The 24,359-nt window shown below is 36.9% G+C and overlaps 1 protein-coding gene across 1 annotated transcript; it reads left to right on the top strand.

The window, feature by feature from the left end:
* Positions 1-487: 487 nt before the first annotated feature.
* On the top strand, positions 488-22,701 carry LOC104908308 (prolyl 4-hydroxylase 1). The gene is made up of 12 exons (XM_010697399.3): positions 488-720; positions 2,559-2,606; positions 4,947-5,015; positions 5,837-5,889; positions 6,782-6,847; positions 7,105-7,179; positions 7,789-7,863; positions 17,312-17,382; positions 17,477-17,528; positions 17,646-17,735; positions 21,984-22,076; positions 22,170-22,701. Exons 1-12 carry the CDS (start codon positions 657-659, stop codon positions 22,275-22,277), a joined length of 864 nt encoding a protein of 287 aa, XP_010695701.1. The 5' UTR covers positions 488-656; the 3' UTR covers positions 22,278-22,701.
* The last annotated feature ends 1,658 nt before the right edge of the window (positions 22,702-24,359 follow it).

Here is a 24,359-nt window from a genome sequence, read left to right as displayed (position 1 = left end):
TTAAGACTGTTCTCCTCAAATTATTAAAATAAGTTTCAATAAAAACAAGTTTAATTAAGCAAAAGTAAGTTCAGCTCGACAAACATAAAATCTGTAGAAATAAGTTCAACAAAATTAAGTCAAGTTCAACAAAAGTAAGTTAAGCTCAACAAAAAAAAATTCACTAAATATAAGTTTAGCAAAAGTAAGTTAATTTCAGTATAATAAGGTCAGTTCAAAAAACATCAACTCCAATTTTTAACATAAATAAGCTCAATTAGTTAAGTCAACTAAATATAATAAAATAATGTTAAGACAATAATAAATTATATTGTATTCAGTAAAAATAAGTTAAACTCAACAAATATAAATTCGGTAAAAATATATCCAACAATAAGTTAAAATTAAAGAGTAAAGAGAAGATTACCTATATTTTTGACAGGACTAGTTAATCAACTTAAACGGAGCCTATTAATAAATGGTGTTAATTCCATTCTATGTGCTACTTTCAAAGCTGTGGGCTTTCAGTTTCAAGATTTAACGTTAACATCTTTTTTACATTACTAGGAATTTTTGGACTCCGATTTTATCAGCTACAACTTACAAGACTTCAACACGGAGTGTTTCTTTCTCACTAATATTGAAATTGAGTTAGCACAATAACCATTGTTGACAACATGGCGACTGTAATCAAAGTCATCTTTGGACTCCTCACATTTGTCACAATCGGAATGATTATAGGTAATTTTCTCTCTCCTCATTTCTGTTTTCTGCAAAATTACTAAATTACTGCATGATCTTAATTAATTCATAGATTTATGAACTCCATTGTTGATAACTTAATTTCTTCATAGTTTATATGTGAAATTATATCGATTCTTTATGTTTGTGGATAGTTTCAATCGTTAATTTGCATATATTAAGCAACAAAATTTGAGTTTGCTGTCATAATCTATTGAATGAATTAGTAAGGTTTTACAGATTAATTGCTATAATTCTTGTTACACTTTTGGTTAATGTGCGAAATCGTATTACTGATCAAAATCTATGAAAATGCATTGCAAGAAGAAGATGGCCAATAATTGGAATTGTGAGAGCACTGAAAATTGAGAAAAACATTTAAATAGCACTGCTATGGTTAGATTAGTGAAATATCTAAAGTTTATACCTGAAATTTTAACCCAGATGTGAAAGTCTCAGAACTTTAGTGTTGCACTTAGTAATCTCATTGATATTTAATGGTATAAAACTTCCGAAATTTTTATCTTGTGTTAACAGCGTCATGGATAAGCGCGAGGAGTAATTTCTCATGTTTGGACTAAATCTTATAATTTTTTGGAAAAATTGTTAGAAACTACCTATTAAAGACACTTTTTTAAAAAAAACTACCTTATATCATGTTTATTTTACAAAACTACCTTATAAGTGAAATTTTTTTAAAAAGCACTACCAAATTCAGAATTTACTAATCATGGTTAACTATTTCCTCCAATTATCACTCTAATATAATATTACTAAAATACCCCCTTAATTTACCCCCAACCCCTCTTTGTTAATTTCCCTCACAGCAACGTTTAACTATTGAATACCCCTTAAATCGTTTGCGTAATTTCTTCTCCCAACCTTTTGCTTCACCAATTAATTTTATGAGTAACAAAAGCAGATACAAATTGGGTTTTTGGTCATGAATTGATGTCGTTGATGATGATGAAGAATATGGTTTGATGATGGTGCAAAGCTTACTCTACTAGACACTTTTACTGCTGGTTTGTTTTTGGGATTGACTTTTGAGGAAGAGAAGGTGTGCTTGTACTTGCCACATGTATATTTGAGAGATAGAGCATCAAGTGATCAAGAAAGTGATGATATCATATTGTAACGTACTGAATTTAGGGGGTATTTTCATAATCTTATATTAGAGGGATAATTGGATAGAGTAGTTAACCATAGTTAGTAAATTCTGAATTTGGTAGTGCTTTTTAAAGTTTTTCCACTTATAAGGTAGTTTTGTAAACTAAACATGATATAAGGTAGTTTTTTTAAAAAAAGTGTCTTTAATAGGTAGTTTCTAACAATTTTTCCTAATTTTTTTATCAAACATGAAATATCATGGGGAACAGGCTACATTATTGAGCACAGTAAAATGCCTCTAGGTTTGACTACGAGAGTTTTTAATGTTAAGTGGCATTCAATGGGAACCTTAACATTTATTGACTAAAAGATCTGAGATGCTTTTGTCGAAGTATACTAAGAGATAGACACTCCATGATTTTGTAGATAGATTTCACTTTAAATTTAGTTATAGTTCCAAGTAAGAGAATGCTGTTTTGCTAGAGATTCACTCTCTTTTGTGCACCTTTTTTTTATTAAGTAAGTTGAAGTCCCTTACAAGTTACAAGTAGGGGGATTTGGGAATCCCTCTTGCAAGGGGTGAAACTTGATCCTAGGACCTCTGGGATCAAAGGTTGGATTTTTTTTATACTAAGTTATAACTATGTATTGGTAGATGATAGAAGATTATCATAATAGACCTTATTCAAACTTTAATCCAAGAAATGATTCTTTGTTGGAGTTTGCAGGTGCTGTAATTCAGTTAGCATTCATATATCGGCTTGAGGATTCATCTGGTAATAATTCTTTATGTTCCTTGATTCTAGTTTTTCTTATTCCTGTTACTGATATTCTTATGGCTATAGGGTACAAATTATTGCTATGATGCAAGTCTATCGCTTTAGAGAAATAAATTGTTGCCTTGAATGCCATCCCCTTACTTTGCTTGATGTTTTCCCATTGTCTTTCTAGAATATTTCAAAATGATTGCATGCTTTCTACAGTTTTACCATGAAATAATATGTTTTATATCCTTGATTGCTGTGGGTATTTTATATATGGATATAACAGGAAAAAGATTAATTTACCCACAAATTTGATTGTGGAACATTAAGGCCCCGTTTGGTTGGGCGTTAAACATTTTCAGTGTACAATGATTTTCATGGAAAATAATTTACAAAGGAAAACAGAATTTCAAAATTAGTTTTCCGTTGTTTGGTTCCATGTAAGAAAAATGATGACATGAAAGGAATATGAAAGGGAAAGTAAGGAGGTAGTGAGAGGAGTGTACAAGAGAGATAAGGAAAAAAGAAAGGAAAACAGTTTTCCCTTCATTTTGAAGGGAAAGTGGTTTTCCATCATTGGGAGAGCACTTTTACTCCAAGGAAAAAATGATTTAACACTCCTTTGCAAACCAAACAATGTAAAATTGAAAATAGAGAAAAACAGTTTTTTTTCTTGGAAAATGTTTTACACCCTACCAAAGCATGTGTTGTCAACTTATGGTCAGGACTCAGTTGACTACCTCTGCAGATAAAGTGGAGCATCCTTGGCTTAGTATTTTATCACATAGGTCGTCGGCACTTTTGTTGCATAGATTATCTCGGAACAAGGGTTAATGTTTATGCCAAAATTTCTTGATGGAGGGATTAGTTGGCTTGTTGCTATTTTATGGGCTAGGGTGGCATAAATATGAAGGCTCGCTGCTCCTAAAGAGGATTGGACGCATTTCTGCCAACTTTTAGTACAGGTAGGCCTGAGAGTGGCTTCACTTGGCCTCTTTGTTTCGGCTAACGAGTCTTCTTATGTCTGAAAAGACGTGGATGACTTTTGATGAGTACGTATTGTACAAAACTGTGAGAGTTAGTATTGGGCAACTTTTCAGTTATATGTATTTCATCTCCCCATGCTCTTTCATAAAGTTGGGCCACTAACAGGAACAATGGGAGTAACGCTTGGCTATTCCCGTAAAGTATGATAGAGTTGCAGTAGAATATGGAGTTGCTCTTCCTCAAAATATTGTTAGAGAACGCAGCAATATAAATCATGTCTTTTTCACCGCGTCGTCCGTTAAATAATGGTGACTTGCCACCGAGAAGTTTTCTCCCCTTATATCTTTTTTTGTATCAATCGAACGAATATATTCTATGAATGATCATGTGATATATAATACTTATCTTAAATATTTATCTATTGCATATAAGCCACTTATATTACGATAGGTTTGGTCATATTATGTTGAAAGATTCTTTTTTTAGGTCTAAAGAAATGCAAATTAGGTTGAAAGCCTGTTATTGTTAATTTTAGTTAACTTCACTACACTGCGCTCATTAGTTACAAGCTGCTTCCGCGATTATATGAATTTACCACGAATGTGACCATGTGAGTGATTTTTTTTTTTCTTGATCTTAAGTGTACTGCTCAAATCGTATAATTACAAGGACTTTAATGTAGTGAGAACTTCGATTTAGTGGTATGGTGTAAGGGCTTTGATGTAGTGAGGCCACCTGATATGGTATGGTGCAACTGCAAGGACGTTTATTATTTGGCGTGGCCCAAGGACTTGGATTAGTGACTATTTTGAATTAGATAATGCTAGTACTTTGATATACGCTGCTGTTGTAGGACTGCTGTTGTCAATTGTCTTGATATTGATCTGCATTCTATAATTAAGCATTATATCTGAGATGTTTGCATTGGAGATCTTAGCCTAATTTTCCAAGCATTGCAACAGTACTCTTTTTTTCCCTAAAGATTCTAATCCGAACAAGTAATATAATCAATTGTTTCAAAAGCATACACACATGTGCACTCACACACGGACACATGCATGTTTTACTTACATGCAGACATAAAAATGTTTCTCATATAGAAGATGATGAATCAAGGAATTAAGATGAGACGCAGTTGTGTATAAATGGGAAATTCATGGATGCTGACAAGAATAGTTGGTGCTGTGGTCATTCCTTGCAAGATCCAGTGGATTAGTTTACCTTGATTTTTTTTTTTTTCTGGTTGCTCCTGGTCTCATAAACATGTTGCACTAGCCTAGATTGATCAAAGTCAACTTCACTGCCCTTCTGATTCCTGCAATTATTTAGGTCTGCTGATTGTTGGATCAATGACATTGATTACAGGTACAGGTCTCTCATCATCTAGAAAGATACATCAAAGTCAGGCTAAGAGCTATATTCCGCGGTCTACAGGTCTATTTCCTCACATTTCTCCGCAAATATCTATTTAACTAGCTGAATAATCTATAATGACCTTTGGTCCTATTAGCCTTAGTATTTATTATTACGTGCCTTGCCGAAACAAGGGTGTCAATTTGTCATTATATATATATATATATATATATATATATATATATATATATATATATATATATATATATATATATATATATATTATGCTGTTGAAATTTGAAAAAGTAATTTGTGATGCATTATACCTAGGTTGTGCTCTATTTTGGATGTGCTCTATTTTTGTAGAAAATTTGTTTCTATTACAAGCAACGTATACTTTCAGTGTTCTATGTATTTCTTCAGTTTCAACCCAGTACCTAAAGTGACATCTTTTGGGACAGAGAGAGCTCCTCATAGATTTCTTACTTGACTTGGTACTGATTGATTTTCTAGGAAGTATATGAAAATGATGTTACTACGCTTTTCGAATTTTCGTACTTTCTTGAGGCTAATATATTTATACCTCCATGTCTTCTCATTATCCTAATGTCTCCAAGGCGTGTTATATTCTTGCTTGTGTTTGAACCCGATTTATGCCATATTTGAAGGTAATAGGAAGCTGTTTGGAATTGCGTCATCTTCTGTATTCTCCTTTGCCCTTTTTTCAGTGTTGAGATGTACAATGCTTTTGTCAATCTTGAATCTGCGTCTATTTAATAGGTCAAAGTTAAAGTTAAAGTCTCTCTGATCTATTAGCTTAAGTGAACATTTTTTCGCTTATTTATTTATTATTATCTTTTTTTACAGCTAAGCTTTGTCTATTATTTCCTTTGGCCTTGTAGGCATTGGTAGTTGGGCAAATGACAAGGAAGCTGCTCTTCTACGCCTTGGACTTGTAAGTCACTCGTTATGTTTGGATCTGGATTTATAAGAATCATATCTATCAGGTTCCGTAAGTATGAACCTTTTCTGATGCTGCTATGATGTCACCTTATAATGTGAGGATGTTGTTTAGCAACACACTTAAACTCATGAATAAGTGAGGAAGTCCCAGTACGACACAAAAATTTGAGAGAAAAGTTGATGCATAATGTTTCTTTCAGCTTATGTTTTATAATTTGTATTGTATCTAGAACACAATATCCTTTGATTATTATTCTTGCCGATATCTTTTGTAGCTCTGTTTTAAATACAATTTTTGTTTTATGCAATGAGGGTTTATTTGAGTAATTTCCTATTGCTGGTCACTGGAAATAACAATTCCACTGAATTTTATTAAGCAGGGCCTCATTGTCATTATTTATCAGCGAGGCTAGTTTAGTGTTATTAGAATGGACCACCTTGATGAAAGTTCTCTGCTATGCTCCACTTGTTGGAAGGGCAAGCTAAGTTGACAAATTCATTTTCTTTCTTCTTAAGATCAAAGAAAGTGAATCATTTCTATGAAAGTTTGTTTAGTTAGAAAGAATTCAATGAGGTGATGTAAGTTTGACAACAACATTATACAAGCTAGAGATAAGAAACTAATAGAAGACAATTTGTTATTCTGAACATGAATGTGTAAGCAACTTCTGGTCACTTCGTCGGGCTGCTGAGTTGTCACAGCAATAATTCGATGTCAACATTCATCCAATGTTGTTTCAACTTTATAGTATAATTGTCGGTGAAGTAGTTATCCCGACCCCTGTCTACATTGGCATTAAATATCTTGTGATAATAATAGTCTATAAGTTCTGCATCCTTGCCCTTGACTTGTGGTGGTCATCTCTCCTCCTTACTTTTTGTAGGTCAGGCCTGAGGTGATAAGTTGGTCACCCCGTATCATTGTACTGCATAACTTTTTAAGTATAGAGGTAAGGTCTCTTCATCAACTTTTGTTCCCCTCTTATCCTCTTTTGCTGGATGGACCTCCTTTTAGGTGTGTCGCCTTGATGATGTTGTGATGTGATGGACAGGATGAATCCATTTCTTAAATTCATGACTGTGATATTCAACAACAAGTGCTCTTTCATATCTATGCATATACTGTTAGTTTTTATGCTACTGATACCATTCTGTCCTGTGTAGTTTTGAAGTTAATTTGCTTATTAGAATACCTTAATTTCTTCAGGAATGTGATTATCTAAGAGCTATAGCTTCGCCTCGCCTTCAAGTTTCTACTGTGGTTGACACAAAAACTGGAAAGGTATTTTTTTTTTTTCTGTTCTTCCTCCTCTTGTTGCTCCTCCTTGAATCTATCTTTTGTCAGTAATCATCAAAGTAGGGTACAAGTACAGCCGGTTGGTAGTGGTATGCCTGGTTAAGTACTAGTCTTAACTATTTTCTGATCGCATGTTGAATAATTATGGCTACTTCTGCTATCCTTATTGCAGGTAAATGATTATTAATAATGTTGGCTGTACTTCTTTGAAATAAATATCACTTGTCCCTCATGATAGCTAGGTTCACACTTTATCTGCCATAATCACATAGGATCGCTGTTCGCCTAGCAATTGTATTTGAGATCTAATTCTTTTAGTATTTGTTTTAAAAGTATGCCTTCCGCAATGTCTGAAAACCCATTGCTTCAGGGTTCCAAATTTTATAGCAATCATAAACGTTTGCACAAGCAGGGAAAACATAACAGTTATTTCTGTCTGTACTTGATTTCCTTCCCTCAATATCTATATTTGTCACATGTGTAGATTTCACTCATGAATTTACTAGTTTGAACCTTTTATGTGATGGTAATTGGTAACTTGGTAATATCTTTTATATATACAATATATCTGATCATCACCCTACATGAACGTAGGGAGTCCGGAGTGAGGTTAGGACAAGTTCTGGAATGTTTTTACATCCAGAGGAGAGAAAGTACCCATTGATAGAGGTATGTTATCTCTCTCTTCTTATCCTCATTTTTGTTTTGGTAGGGAGGGTTTAAGAAGAGGAGGGGGATGCAGACTATTGTTGGAAATTTTTGGCTTTAACTGAATTGTGCAGGGGGTGCATTGTATTGTGACTTTAATGCTTTTGGTGCATCAGTATTTCTCTAGGATCCGTATTTGTGCATGTCGTGTAGCATATTGAAATGAATGTGTATGACGTTTTTGGTTGCTCACCAAGAAGGAAATCTTCCAAAAATATAGCCCTAATGTTATGATTTTACATCAATATATGAATTATTTTAGAAGCTCTAGCTCGGATTTTCTGGGTGGAGTCTATACTTCTCCCCACCCTTGGGATGATATGTTGTTAAATGATCGATTTATGGTAAGTGGATGTATGTTATAGTCCCTTTTCTCTTCTCTAATATGAAAATTGTGTTCTCCAAATAACAATGGTGATACATGTGCTGAGTAAACGTGAGCCTTGGAGCTGCATTTGTTTTCGAAATTGATGATCTCGGTGCCTATAAAACTTGTAAATGTAATATCATATATTTTCTCTTGTAGGCCTCTTTTTTATATAGTTTGAGATGACCATACTATCCTGTAACTTCTACCTTTGATGTCACTTTCCATGCTACATTTGTTATATATATATATATGGTTGTGACTCACCCTTTATTTCTGTCGTAGGTAGTGGGTATGCTTTGTAATAAAAGGGGGATTCATTGAGAAAAATATTAAGAGAGAGAAACCTTGGGAGAGCACTCATCCTCTCGAATGATGAGCCTTGTATGAAGTTGATGACAATCAGTTAAATACAATACTATCTACCCTCTTTAGCCTTATTTTACAGTTATTAATCTAGCTTGATCTGAGTTCATAGCAACTTGGTACCAAAGCCGTGCGATTCCCCCCTTAACAGTATTAAAAACAAAAACAAAAACAAAACCCCATTGTCAGCCATGGTTGGACCTTCAAACAACACCCAAAGGCTGGATACTCTAGAATAGCAATTCGTTACCTTCCAGAATGCACTTCTCGAAGAAATCGTGCGTGCGATGAGTAGGGTGGCTGAACCGCGTCAGCAACCCCTCGCCCAACTCACATCGGCGTCGGAGAAAACCAACACTGACATGAATGACAACCGGGTCCGCTTGGAGGGGAGGCTTGATTGGAACATAGAAAACCAAGATGCAGTGGTTGCGAAAATCCGCGCCGATTTGGCGAAGGTAGAAGCCGAGATCTGGAGGACGCCGATCAACCCGGGTTGAGATTTCGAGGAACCTTTGCTGCACGGAAACTCGCCGCGTCGTGCTGACGACTGGGGGAGCGCACACCTCAACTCGTTTGTGGGTGGGGGTGGTCCGCGAGATGACGAAGAGTTGGATGAAGTTCGAAGGGGAGACTTCACCTTCGAAAACAGAGGTACCGATGGCCCACGGTGGCGTTTTAAGAAGTTGGACCTCCCCACTTTTGATGGGAAAAACCCAGACAGGTGGATTATGCGTGCCGAGCGCTTTTTCAAGTTTTACTGACTTAGTGAGGAGGATAAACTGGAGGCATCGGTGGTGGCCCTCGACGGAGATCCCTTTTTCTCGTTTTAATGGGAGAATATGAGGCACCCCATTAGATGGTGGGAGGAATTAAAAGGCATTCTCTTGCGGCAGTTCCGATCCACCTTTACCAGAACCCTCGACGTGCAGTGGTTGGACCACCGGCAGGGGGGGGGCGTGGTGGAATACCACTTGAAAGGGAAGATCAAGGCACAAGTGAGGGTATTGGGCCCAACCAACTTGGACCAGGCTATTGAAAATAGAACACAAGTTGCAGCAAAAATGGGGCCGAAAAAAGGAGAATGTATCTGGACCCAGCCAGCCTATTCCCATAACAGTCCACCACTACAAAGCCAACCTAAAACCGAACTACCCATTCAAACCTAACCCGCCCCAGCACCACAACAAATACCCAACCCACCACCCATATTTACCCAGGTAAAAGCTCCATTCAATCCACAAGTTCTTATGCCCCTAAATCCCGAGCCTCATCCTTGGGCCAGCCCACTGGACAAATAAGAAGGTTGAATGAACAAGAGTTGCAAACCAGAAGGGAAAGAGGGCTTCAAATGTGATGAGAAATGGGCCCAAGGTCATAGGTGTAAGAGGAGAGAGCTATGAGTGCTACTAACCTACGATGAGGAATTCGTTGACCTCGAACCACCAGTGGACGTGGACCTCAACCCCAACCCAGAAGAAAACGTCACCCTCACTGAAATCTCCCTTAATTTTGTTCTGGGGATCATCAACCCAAAAACTTTGAAATTGAAGGGCATGATCAATGACTCCCCGGTGCTCGTTTTATGGTGGACCAGGGAGCAACCTATAATTTTATTTCCACCACCCTTGTATAGCGGCTGTGTATTTCGGTGACTACGACAAAAGTTGGGATGCGGTTGAAGGGGAGGGCGAGTGTAAACATATTTTGCTCAAGTTACAAGGGTCGACGTGCTAGAAGATTTCCTTCCTCTTCCTCTCGGAAATTCAGACTTAATTACTGGGTATCTAATGGCTCGAAAAATTGGGCACCATGACAGCGAATTGGAAAACCCAGACTTTAAAATTCCGATTTGGGGGAGACACTGTCACCTTAGTGGGTGATCCAACCTTAAGAAGGACGGGAATTTCCTCAAAGGCTATGCCGAAGACCATTTGCAAGGAGAAAGGGGGCGTTTTGGTAGTGAATTTGTTGGAGGGAGGGCCTGCCATGACTGAAACCGATCTGCCACCAGCCTGGGAGTCCCTCTTACAAGCCCATGAGCACATGTTCAATATGCCACCCACCAAGAACACAAACATGCCATCACTCTAAGGCACGCGGCTAATCCGGTGAGCGTCCCACCCTACCAATATCCTCAATTTCAAAAAGATGAAATTGAAAGACTCATCAAAGACATGCTGTTAGCAGGGATAATTCAACCATCTAGTAGCGCTTACTCTAGCTTGGTTCTCTTGCCAAAGAAAAAAGATGAGTCTTGGTTGTTTTGCGTAGACTATGGGGCTTTGAACAAGGTGAGGATAAGTTTCCGATTCCGGGTATTGAGGAGTTACTTGATGAGCTTCATGGTTCAACTATGTTCTCTAAGCTCGACCTAAGTCGGGTTATCACCAAATCCGGATGAGGAAGGAAGACATTCCCAAAAACGGCATTTAGAACTCATGAAGGGCGCTATGAGTTCCTTGTTAAGCCTTTAAAAAGTGCAGGTAATGTTGGCTGGCCCACCGGCACCAACTTGAGAGAGCTACGCGGCTTCCTTGGCCTTACAAGGCACTACCGAAAATTTGTGAAAGGGTACGCTAAAATTGCACAGCCACTAACTACACAGCTTAAGAAAGATTATTTTGGGCAATCTCTTGCTGCCACCGAGTCTTTCACAGCCCTTAAACGAGCTTCCGCTGCTGCCCCGATGCTTGCTATGCCCGATTTTTCACAACCCTTCATTCTGGAGTCCGATGCCTCTGGTTTCGGGGTGCGAGCAGTGTTGTTGCAAGGTGGTCACCCAATTGCGTACTACAACAAGTTATTGGGCCCTCGAGCTCGCAACCAGTCTATCTACGATAAAGCCTGGAGTGCGGTTCAAAAATGGAAACACTACTTACTAGGCCGGCATTTTGTGATCCACTTAGGTCAGCACAGCCTACGTCATCTCATGGCTCAAAGGGAAGTGGGTACAGATTACGAGAGGTGGATGGGTAAGCTAATGGATTATGATTTTGAGATCAAATATAAGTCGGGACCTTCTAACAAATTGACCGATGCTCTCTCCCGTCAATTTTCATGTGCCCTGGAGTGCGGGGCACTCATTTCCTCCCATTCTCCCCAATGGTCAGATACCCAGTCAGCAGACCCGTTCATCCAGCAGCTCAAAAGCACCATGGAAGAAGGCCAGCACGGCCCAAAGGATTTCACATTAACACAAGGGGTACTCCGTTACAAAGGGAGAATTGTAATTCCCAACAAATCTGCCTTGGTTCAGCAAATTCTCCATGAGTATCATGACTCACCTAGTGGGGGACATTTTGGAGATTTTAAGACATACCAACCATGGTGTCAAAACAAGGTTGCATCGCGTATCGCCCGTGTCGTAAACGTTTTCAAATCTACCAAACCGATATTACGCGCATCGTAAAGGTATAAAAAACCGCATTTAGGTGGGTTTTAGGGATATTTTATGATTGAAGCCGATATTCAGCGGTATGACAACCACATTATCCCCGTTCCCGCATCACTATGACCATTACCGCGACCCTGACGGAAACCGTACTTTCAAACTATGATACCAACGCATTGCCAACTAGAGGTATTGGCAAGGGATGCGAAAAACCATCACAAACCATGTTCAATCATGCCAAGTGTGTCAATAACAAAAGTCTACATCCTTGAAGCCGGCGGGTTTCCTTTAAGTAACCACTCCCCATCCCTAGTCAAGTGTGGGAAGCCCTTTTTGCGCGTGAGATAGTGAAGCTCCATGGGTTTCCCACTACTATTTTTTCTGACAGGTCTTCCTAAGTGTGTTTTTGAGAGAGCTTTTCAAGCTCCAAGGCACGCACCTTCATCCGAGCACGACCTATTACCCTCAATTCAATGGCCAAAGAGGTTGTCAACAAGTGGATGGAAGGGTATTTACGTTGCTTTATCAATGGGTAACCGAAAACATGGGCTTCATGGCTTCCTTGGCCGGAATATTGCTATAACACTTCCACTCACTCTTCAACCCTTTGCTCGCCATTCAAGGCCTTGTATGGGAGGGACCCTCCTCCCCCAATGCAATTTGAGAAAGGCCTCAACACTAGAAGATCAATTAGTTGAGAGAGATGAGATACTTGATGATCTTAAGTTCAACCTCCCCCAAGCTGTGTAGTATGGGTACTTCTTCTAGGTCACGTACTCGTACCCACACCCGTACCCGATACGATACGTATCCTGTATGGGTACGCGTATCCTTTCCTAAAATTTCAAAATCTTGTCGTTTTCTGTCCTTGTACCCAAATCCGCACCCGTACCCGTATTCGTCTATCTGCAACCTAGCCTGAAAGCACATAACAACATGAAGTTATATGAAGATGGAATGTGAAGAGATGTTCACTACAATGTGGGTGACATGGTTTACCTGAAGTTGCGCCCATATAGGCAGAAATCCTTGGCTAAGAGGCCTTTTGAAAAGCTCGCTGCACGCTTTTATGGGCCATTCCAGATATTGGAGAAAGTGGGGACCATAGCCTACAAACTGGAGCTTCCTTATACTGCAAAAATACACCCGGTGTTCCACATTTCACAGCTTAAAAAAGCCCTCGGCAACCACCGAGCTTCAGCCACATTCCCTCTGACCTCTCCTCTGAATTGGCTTCAAACTTCAACCCTACTGCTGTCTTGGGGATTCGCTATGTGCCTATGGGAGCTGGGTCACAGACTGAAGTTTTGGTGCAATGGGAACACTTACCTGACAAGGAGGCCACATGGGAAGAATACGCAGCCTTACATTGGAGGTTTCCTTCTTTTCACCTTGAGGACAAGGTGAAAGTTTGGCTGGGGCGTAATGCTGTGACTCACCCTAAACGACCTGTGCTGGTAACTTACAAGAGAAGAAACAAGGCAAAAAGAGGTGACGTTGAGCTGGAGGATATTCCCAGGGGTACTGAGATGAATATTCCCAGGGGTACTGAGCTAGAGAATGAGCAGGGGAGTGCTGGCAGTATCTAACCACCTTTTAGAAAGGGCAGGCTTGTCTTTTACTATTTATTTCTGTTGTAGGTAGTGGGTGTGCTTTGTAATAAAAGGGGGAATCTGCACCAGGGGGAATTCATTCACAAAAGTATTAAGAGAGAGAAACCTTGGGAGAGCACTCATCCTCCCGAATGACGAGCCTTGTATGAAGTTGATAACAATCAGTTGAGTACAATACTATCTACCCTCTTTAGCCTTATTTTACTGTTAATAATCTAGCTTGACCTGACTTTATATATATATATATATATATATATATATAGAGAGAGAGAGAGAGAGAGAGGAGGGCTCTTGTGAGAACACCTCCTCTATGTGAGAACACTTTTTTATGTGAGAACAAATCTGGACCTTTAGATGTAATCTAATCTAACTATTCTAAATACACTTATGAGTAATGGCATTTTTGTAATTAGGTTACTCTTACTCCCCTTCTTCCCCACAAACTTTCACGTCTATGGCGTCATTTTTTTCTCTCTCTAGGTTTTGCCCAGCTTTCTCTCTCCTCTATGGCGTCATTCATGGAGTAATTTTTCAAAGTTTTAGTTCGATTTTTCGCAGATTCCACACTATTCTTTCCATAATTCAAGAGGTTTTATTCGAAATTTTTAATTTGATATTCTTGACTTGCAGATTTTTGTTCGATTTTTTTTTATTTATTTCAATGCAGATTTTTGTTCGATTTTGTTCGATTTCAATGGCGTCATTCATCTTAAGTGCAAATTGTTGTTTGAATTTTGTTTTCTTACTATATGATTTATCCTTTTTACCAACTTAAATGAATGAACGAAAGTAGGAAACCTTCCTACTTCATCAACCAGAAAAACAAAAAAAATATTATTGTGGTATTGATTGAAATTTTGGTATTCCACATTATATCGTTTCGATTATAGTCACGTTATCACCATACATGATCAAAGCATGCAAAATGTATATCATGTTTTAAATTAATGTATATCATGTTCTATAATACTGAGCAACATATTCTAAATTAATGTATATCATGTTCTAAAATACTGAGCAACATGTTTTAAAATGGATACATCATGTTCTAAAACGACGTAGATCATGTTCTGAAACATTGTACATCATGTTCTAAAACGTTGTACATCATGTTCTAAAACGATGTACATTATGTTCTAAAACGATGTACATTATGTTCTAAAACAATGTACATCATGTTCTGAACTACCTTTATTCTCACATATGATACATGTTCTATATCATGTTCTAAAATACTGAGCAACATGTTCTAAATTAATGTATATCATGTTCTAAAATATTGAGCAACATGTTTTAACATGTTCTAAAATAATGAGCAACATGTTCTAAAATGGATACATCATGTTCTAAAACGACGTAAATCATGTTCTAAAACACTGTACATCATATTCTGTACATCATGTTTTGAACTACCTTTATTCTCACATATGATATATATATATATGTTCTCACTCGAAATATTTCAGAACATAATTAAAATGAATTGAAACATGTTTGAAGTAATTCAGAACATGTTTGAAAAGTTTTCGAACACAATTAAAATAATTTGGAACATGTTTGAAATAATAAACAACATGTTTGAATAAATTTAGAACACACTTGCAATATTTTAGAACATCATTGAAATAATTCAGAACATGTTTGAATAAATTTAGAACATAAGTTTGATATTTCAGAACATGTATATATGTATATGTATTGATTATACTCTCATGTTCTAAAAAAATATGTTTGTGTTCTAAATTTTAAAGTGTTCTCATATAAGTATGTGTTCTCACATAAGGGGTTATTCTCACTGGATCCCAACCCATTATATATATATATATAGAGGCAAGATCACATGAGAATGCTCCTTACATGAGAAATGAGAATGAATCTCAACCACACGATTAGTTTAGAGTTACAACACTTATTCATTAGAGTTATATCCCTCTAAAAAATTTTGAATTCAAAAAAAAAAAATTGTCTTTTTTGAATTATTTTTTTCAAATGTTTTGTTTTTGGAGTTACATCACTTTTTCATTAGAGTTACATCACTTATTCATAAGAGTTATACCGTGTAAAATTCATTCTCATTTCTCATATAAGTATGCATTCTCATATGAACTCACTTCTATATATATATATATATATGGGGAGTTCCGGATGAATCCAGATCACATAGCCTTAATTCTAATCAGTTAGTCTCTGATGGTTCATCTGGTAGATAGAGTCTAATAGTAATGAAGTTTTATGTAATTTCGTAAGGAAGTGCTATCATGGAATTAAAACTCTCCCGTTCCGTTACAGAACGGCCGTTCTGTAACGGATTTTGGATTTGCCGTTCCGCGAAATCCCGTTACAGAACGCCATAATAAAATTCACATACTTCTCGCCGCGTCGTCCGTTCCGTAACGCGAACTCGCCGCGTTAGAACGATTTTATCCCCGTTACATCCGTTCTTTTCAAACATTGGCCAAAATTTTTTTATGATCTAATTATATAGTTGAGTAAACATGATATTCTATTAGATTTGATTCTATTATGTTGTAATAATGCTTCATAAACTATAAAAATGCAAATAAGGTTAAAACATATTAATGTGAATTTTTTTAAAAAAATCACGCCGCGTCGGCCGCGAAACGTTCTATTTCGCCGTTACAAGCCGTTCCCGCGAACGCGACCGCGAGCACATTTTTTTTCCCTGAGTGCTATAGCAATCTGCATTATAATGGAAAATCATTTCCGAAATGTTCTTTTTCTTTTGTTTGTTTAAATCTTCATCACTGGTAATGGAAATCTTTGAAGAAAATATGATAATTTGTGATCTACAAGCATTGCCGTAAACATCGGCATGAGACTTTGTTATCATGTTACATATAAATACATATCCATTATCGTCATCTATTATTGTCTGCCAAATAGGCTCTAAGTATTCCCTTTTTCCCTTAAATTGCAAAGGATGAGGATGTTCAGTAGAACAGGAGGGTAAATTTTTCAGGAAAACGTACTGGGGCAGCATAAAAGGTAATAGAAAATGTGAATATCAAGGTGGAACAATAATAAAACTGAAATCAAAGTTGTGATAAAAAGTAACAGTAGCAACAATTATAATAATAACTACTACTACAGCAGGACATGTCTGTACATATAAGGTGGTTAAATTTAGACCTCTCTGCAAGGAATCAAAATGAGCCTACTGCTAGGCCTCTAAGTACCTACATCAGGAGGGGAAAAAGGGGCACTCACAACAATTTGCCACATCACACCAGGCCACGTCACATTTAGTTATCTGCAAAAAGGATATTCTCTGATATTTGCTGCCATCTCTGACAGTTAGTTATTGTAAATATCTTTGAAGAAGGCTATAAATAAGAGGGGAAAAGAGAGAGATCTGAATTTCGAGGTTGCGAGAATATTTTCCTTGGAGAGACCTCACCTCTCCAAAAGTGGGGTTGTAATTGATATTTTCTACTCTGGTTTTATCAATACAACTACTATCCTTTGGTTCCATTTGGTTTTCTTGTTAATTTCTCGCTGTGAGTTGGTGGTTTCTAGCTCTCTCCTCACTCTACCTCAGCAAAATTATTACTAGATGGGCTAGGATGGTTATTTTGGTTGATCTTTGATATTATTACCTCACACTTGAATGGCTGTGGTGGAGTTCTGATATTTTCCTTGGATCATTAGGCAATAGAAAAACGGATTTCTGTTTATTCTCATGTTCCAGCAGAAAATGGGGAGCTCATTCAAGTTTTAAGGTGGATTGCTTATATTTTTCATCCATAATCTATTTTGAAGGATCAGTTATATTCTTTTTGTTGAAGAAGTTATCTAATATCTGACATGGCACAGATACGAGCCGAATCAGTTTTACAAACCCCATCATGACTACTTTTCTGATGCTGTAAGTCATGCCTTCTAATAAACAGTACAATCAGTTGCTCCTATTCTGCTTGTCTTATATTTAGATGTTTCAAACTTTTAATTTTCATTTATGTTTTAAACTTCTGTCTGATTTCAGTTTAATGTGAAGCGTGGTGGTCAAAGAGTTGCAACAATGCTTATGTACTTAAGTGATAATGTTGAAGGGGGTGAAACAATTTTCCCTATGGTAAGCGTGAAAGAAACTTTTTCTCTAGTAAGGTGCTTTGTGCTCTAATGATTTCGAAATTCGTTCTCTTAAAGATGGATTTGCTATCTTGCTTCAATGCCTGTCGCAGTTCTAGTATTGTTATTTCTCTTTTTGTTATAGCTGAGTAGCTGACAGACTCAATGGAGAAGAACCTATGAGGCTTCTACCATTTTCTTTATTCAACTCAATGTCTACATTCAACTGTGAGAGATATTATAAGCCTATATCTGATTTGAGATCTTTTCATGCATAGTAATATCCAGGAGCTCTTTCAATTGTTACTGTGAAAGCTGCAAAATGGTGCCAACATATGTACTACTTGGAAGGGTTTTGAGTTCCAATCGAATTAATAACTTTTGCACAAGGATTTATCAAAAAGAGGCTAGCACTTCCTCTAATTGGAAGGGTTTTGAGTTCCAATCGAATTAATAACTTTTATAAATGTAATAGTGCATAAGGATCTATCAAAAAAAGGCTAGCACTTCCTCCAACCTTGAGGGATAGAAGTTGAGATGCGAGGAGCATTACAGGTCAGAGGATCTGTCTTTATCCTGATCTAAAGAATGATTGACATTCTTGGAATAGCTGTGTTATCCTGGTCAAAACAATGAATCATGTGGTTCCAGTAAATATGACATAAATGTTTCCTTAAATAACCACCTAGCTCTTGGGCATGGTCTTTTTGCCTAGTAGAATAATGTTTTGCTGCACTGTAACTTGATGACCTAGATAGTCATTCATGGAAATTATTTCTAGAAAGTAGGTCTAGAGATATCGGGATGTAACTGAAAAAATAGGAAAATTTGTCAGAAACCACCTTTTGAAAACACTTTTTTTTTTCACAAACCACCTTTAAAAAAAAAATTTGAGCACGTAGCCACCTTTTTGGTTCTTTTTTATTGTGGGAAGCCACCATTTGTCGGGATCTGGTAATTAACTTCAATTCTCCGGTGTTGACCATCACTTGCACCCTAATTTTTTGTGTGAAAATAACTATTGAGAAATGAACGAATTCTTCAAAAATTCCAACAAAGACAAAGCAAGAGGAGAGAGAAGGCATGCGCAAGAGAGAGAGAGGGAAGAAGATCACAGCAGCGGCACTGGTGACCGCACCACCACCGAGCAGCGGTGTTGGTGACCGCACCACCACCGAGAAACAACGCTGGTGACCTCACCACTACCGAGCAGCGGCGATCGTTCACTAGAGAGACTAGGAAAGACAGATGTGAGGGAGAGAGATTCACACCGGATTTCGGCAAGTGGTGGCTTCCAACAAAAAATAAAACCGAAAAGGTGGTTGCGTGCCCGTTTTTTTTTAAAAGGTGGTTTGTCACAAAATTGTGTTTTTAAAAGGTGGTTTCTAACGAATTTTCCAGAAAAAATATGCTGAAAGGTTTTTCTATACAATCTGCTGAGGTGGCTAACTGATAGAAGTTCATTTTTTTTTTTTTCGTTTTTTGTAAATTTGGTGCTAGTAGTAGTACAATAACTATAAAGACTAGTTTAATTTTTTTGCAATGCTTCAGATATTGTATATTATAACTATCATTGCTTCATTTTCTGCTCATCAGTTATCTATTTGCTAATTTATTAGTTTTTGAATTATGCATGACCACCTGGCCTGCATTTTTACCATAAATTGCTTACACTGGATTTGATCGTTCCTTATTAAAGACATCATATATTGCATAAAAGATTACACTTGCACTTGAACGCACCAAAACATAAGAACGACCATTTCACCCTATTTCCTTTTGCCACTTGACTGCGACATGTTTGTAACTGAAGTTTATGTGTTTGCTTGTTTTATAATATGTAGATATACAGATATAGATATGGACATAATTATGCAAGCTTACCTTTACCTCTCAAGGTTTTCATATTCTTCATGTGATGTATGAATATTGTAAAACCATGCACCTAGCCGCATTATTTTTGTGTAAGCTAACAAAGATGATAAGGAGACTTCTGTCAAGGCTAACATCAGTAGCTTCATATACTATTACAGCCATAACTAAATGGCTGAATTGTGCTTGAGATCAAGTTTCTTATCAGAAGCCACCAGCTCCTGGATACCCTCCTTTGTGGGATAAGAAAAAAAGAGGAAAACACTTGATGGTCCTCTAGTATTGATCTCTTAGTTCTCTTTATTAATTTTTTAATAAAAAAACCTTGAAAATCCTAAACCCTAACTCCCATTCTGCGTCTCTCTCTCCCGTTTGTGTCTCTCTCTCTTCTGCGCCTCTATCTCCGCATCTCCTCTTTTCTCTCTCTTCCCCAAGCCAATACCTGAAATTTTCGAACTTTACTTCATCATTCATCAATGGCGGATGAAAGATCAAAAATTGCTTGCTTGATTAGATTTAAGAATGCTTGGTTTTCTTGTCAAGCTTCTTTCTCTCGCATCGCCGATAAAAACTTCGGCCTTCTCCATGGTTTAATCCTATGTTACTCCGACACGGATACGGGTGTCGTATCCAAGTAGGGATCAGAGGATCCGACACCCTACTCCAAAAATTCGGTCGATACTCCAACATGGTCAATAGAGTGTCTTGACCAATATTCTAGACACGTCAAAGATTCAAAATGTCGGAAAAAATTTTCAGACACTTTATTTTATATTAGACTATTATGTTGTACTAAAGTAATATATCTAAAAAAACATCGAAAAGATTATAAAATAAATAAACTTGATTGTCAAGTCCAAAGGTTTAGTAACTCTCTGACTTCTTCCCTGCACCGGCCACTTGTCTAGTAGTCTTCTTAGCTACACACAAAAAAAAAAAATATTAAATAATTTATTTTGACAGCAGTACCAAATTGCAATAGATTGCCAAGAAGTAAATATAAAAATGAAAAACAGAGTTGGAACTTGAAACTGAAAAGAAAATAAGTTTTTTAAAGAAAAAGAACTAAAACAGCCAACGTGGATGTATCTGGCTCTACTTTACTCTACTCTAAAACCCCATAAATAATTATTTATCAAAAAAAAAAAAAAAAAACCACATCCCACGTGGCAGTCCTATTCATTACTCTGTGTGCTCTCTCTCTTCATCTTTCCTCACTCGCGGGCAAAGAATTATATATTATTTTGACAGTGGCTCCCTTAGTTGCCGGTGAAAAAGCTTGCGATAATATATGGAAATCACATCTTCTGTGCGGCTTAATCTCCCGAGCAAAAGCCCCAACATAGTATGGAGAGATTTCGTATAATTTGACATCAATTAGCTGATAAATTTTAAATTTTGAGGGGAATTTCAACGAATTAGGTAATTTTTCACCCTTTTCTCTGCATTTCTTTCTCACTTTTGCCAAATGGGTGTCCGATAGGCGACACTTTTCCGATACGCGTATCGACGCCCATTTCCAGGCGTGTCTCACGTCGTGTCGAGTCGATACACGACACGCAGGGTGTCGGAGTAACGTAAGTTTAATTTGTTCGTTCTCTCCTTTTTCATTGCATTTTGATTTTTATTTTGAATGATTTTGAGTTCGATTTTGATTTTTTATTTTGATTGTTGTGAATTGTGATGTAAATTTAATTTGATGGCATGGAAACCCTAATTCATTTCAATAGAATACTCCGGGTTAACCCAATTCAATGGAATACTCTGATTTAACCCAATGAGACTAAAATTCTTGAGACATAAGTCTGAATCAGGTTTTTTTTTTTTTTTTTTTTTTTTTTTATGCTCTCTTCATTTGTCAATTTTCAGAACAGATTTATCATAATTAGCTTGCTTTAGTGCTGCTGTATTCGTGTGCTTATTTTGGGTTTTTAGAAATGGTGAATGGCTTTCATCTGTTAAGAGGGTAGTTTGAACTTAGAACTCAGAACCTTGCAGCAAAAATTGGTGAAAGTGGAGTATTACTTTTACGAGAAGTTCTTAAGTAATAACACTTTCTTTGAGTTTAATGTGAATTATGTTTTTTCTTTCATTTCTTTTAATGATCTATCTTCCAAGTTGCATTTGTGTCTTAAATATTAAATATTAATTTGTCATGTTAATCTGCAATGCAATTTATTTGTTAATATGTATGGATTTGGTGAATTGCTTGCAAAAACACATTTTAATTTTAATTAGAATATAATTGAATCATGAATTTGCAATGCGAGTGAGAAAATTGATAATTGATATCAAGGCAAAATTACGCTACCCCTCTTCAAAAATCCTGGATCCTCCCCTGGCAAGAAAAGTATATATGTTTGACGATTTGTCTTACCAGGCTGGTTCGGGTGAATGTAGCTGTGGTGGGAAGATGGTGTCAGGATTGTCTGTAAAACCACTCAAAGGAGATGCTGTTCTTTTTTGGAGTATGGTAAGCTAGCACTCAATCCATCCTAGGTATAAAGATGCATGCAATTGTACGGAATTAACTATGAATTTGGTTAATCGGCTTCTGTCATTACAGGGTCTTGATGGACAGCCTGATCCGCGTAGTGTACATGGTGGATGTGAAGTGCTTTCTGGGGAAAAATGGTCCGCTACCAAATGGATGAGGCAGAGAGCCATCTCCTAATACCCAACATAGGGCAGAAAAGATCTTTTTTCTCTCATTCTCTCGAGTGAGGTTTTGTCTCAGTTACTCTAGTACACAGTACTTAATTGCTAGGTGACATCTGCTGGATCTAGCTATAGACGATTTGATTTAGATTAGTTAGAAGACATGTACAGCAAACCACAGAATTTGGATGTGCGACTGAGCACTTAGAGACCATCCTATTATACACAAACCCCAGTATCATAAGATCCCCCTATTCTACCCACCCTATACTTGGGTACTCTATTCTGCATAGGCTTTCTTGATTTTCGATCAATGCCATCTGCTCACAGCATCTTGTTGCTTTCCACTGGTATTTTGTTCTTTTCTTTCAGATGTCAGTGCTTTGAATACACAGAATGTAGAGTGTATATTAAGTCTAATGATATTATATTTCTGAATATTTATGGAAACATGGCATGAGGTTAGAATTTTTGTTACATAACCTCTTGGTATTCATTGTTCATTGTGCATAGTGCTGCAAGCAATTGAATCACTAAGGGAGGTTATCAGTTGTTAATTGTGGGTAATGATGGCATCACCAATTTCAACTTTGTTGAAATCATAAGAGTCACTACCAATAACAATCTTGTGTTGAAGTGTTTGACAACTCTCCACACTAGCAGGTTATGGGGGACCCAGGAATCTAGAGATAATCTATCCTATGCTGTTTAGTTCCGAAGCTTCGAAAAGGTTTGGGGCCACTCTAAATATATCATTTTGGTAAACCCAAAACCCCATAGCTCCATGCCTCCATTGCTATTTAATGGAAAAAGTGGTGGGTATGGTAGTTAGAGACAATGGTGAATGAGGGTGATAGATAATCAAAATAGTATCCAATTTTAACATTTCAATATTTTTTCTTTTCCTTTTTTTATGACGAGTGTTGAGCTTATGAATTGTCTTATTCTTATTTTTCAATTTTGTTCCAAAAAAAAGAGGGAAGAATTGCTTAAAAGTCTTCAATCCATTTCCCGCTGGTTGCAATAATGAATTCAACTATGCAGGTGTGGGGTTTCTTGTGGGTGCTTCTTTCATGTTTTTATTTTGTAGCAAAGGAGCTAGCTCAGTATAACACCTACGTAGAAAGTAAGCGTGGCATAGGCTCTTTTAGTTTGAAACAATAGTTATCGAGTTTTCTTGAATTATGAACTCATGATTAGGGCTGGCAATCAGGTCGGGTTTGGTCAATTTCAGGTCGACCTGATTTATATTTCAGGTCGAAATCCTCAACCCAAACCCGACCTGATTTATATTTCAGGTCGAAAATGTCAACCCAAACCCGACCTTATATATTTCAGGTTGACCGGAAACCAACCCAAAATGACCTGAAATAAGAATCTAACTAAAATACTGCCAACTTAATTCGCAAAGCACTTGTAGATATAAAAGTTAAAGTTTCAACTTTCTACATTCAAAACCATAAATTGGCCACCAACTTCAAATTACAAAACATAAATTCAAGATTTAACTACTTCTTGCAAAAAGTAAAATAAAATAGTTCAATTCACTCAAAATAGAAATCATTAGGTTTGACTATTTCCCATGGCCGCATCAGCATGTGGACTTTGAGCAGCATTTTCAGGTGGACTTGGAGTTGGAGTATCATCAACTTTGAGAGCCATGATTTTCCCACATAGATCTTCCATTTGAGGATTTATTTTTGCTACATTAATATACATAAAATAGAAATAATTAATATTATTGTTTGCTGAGCTTTGAAGAGAAGTAATGTTGCTGAAATTTAGAGAACTTACATTCACCATAAGTCCAATCACATTAATATTTAACATGACAAATTAATAGTAAACACGAAACCATCAACATTTATAGTAAAAACGAAACCATCAACATTCAACCATGTGAGCACAAAGCAAAAAAAAAAAAAAAAACGAAAATAAAAACACTCGAAACTTAGAGAAGAAACAGCAAAAAAAAAACGAAAATAAAAACGAAAGTAAAAAATTAAAAATGAAACCATGAAAGATGAAATAGAAAAAACACGAAAATAAAAACGAAATTAACTAGATTTAGTCATTTAGAGAGAACTTACTGTTAGCC

The sequence above is a fragment of the Beta vulgaris genome, chromosome 5, assembly GCF_026745355.1.
Source record: "Beta vulgaris subsp. vulgaris cultivar EL10 chromosome 5, EL10.2, whole genome shotgun sequence".
In the NCBI taxonomy this organism is placed as follows: domain Eukaryota; kingdom Viridiplantae; phylum Streptophyta; class Magnoliopsida; order Caryophyllales; family Amaranthaceae; genus Beta; species Beta vulgaris.
The sequence above is the reverse complement of the archived record's forward strand: the minus strand, read 5'-3'. Positions and strand labels throughout refer to the sequence as shown.

Bases quoted from the DNA above. Each gene is read 5' to 3' on its own strand.
- LOC104908308 (XM_010697399.3), top strand. From the start codon at position 657: ATGGCGACTGTAATCAAAGTCATCTTTGGACTCCTCACATTTGTCACA. The intron at 17,383-17,476 runs GTGGATTGCTTA...GACATGGCACAG, and splicing joins GAGCTCATTCAAGTTTTAAG to ATACGAGCCGAATCAGTTTT. The intron at 17,529-17,645 runs GTAAGTCATGCC...GTCTGATTTCAG, and splicing joins ATGACTACTTTTCTGATGCT to TTTAATGTGAAGCGTGGTGG.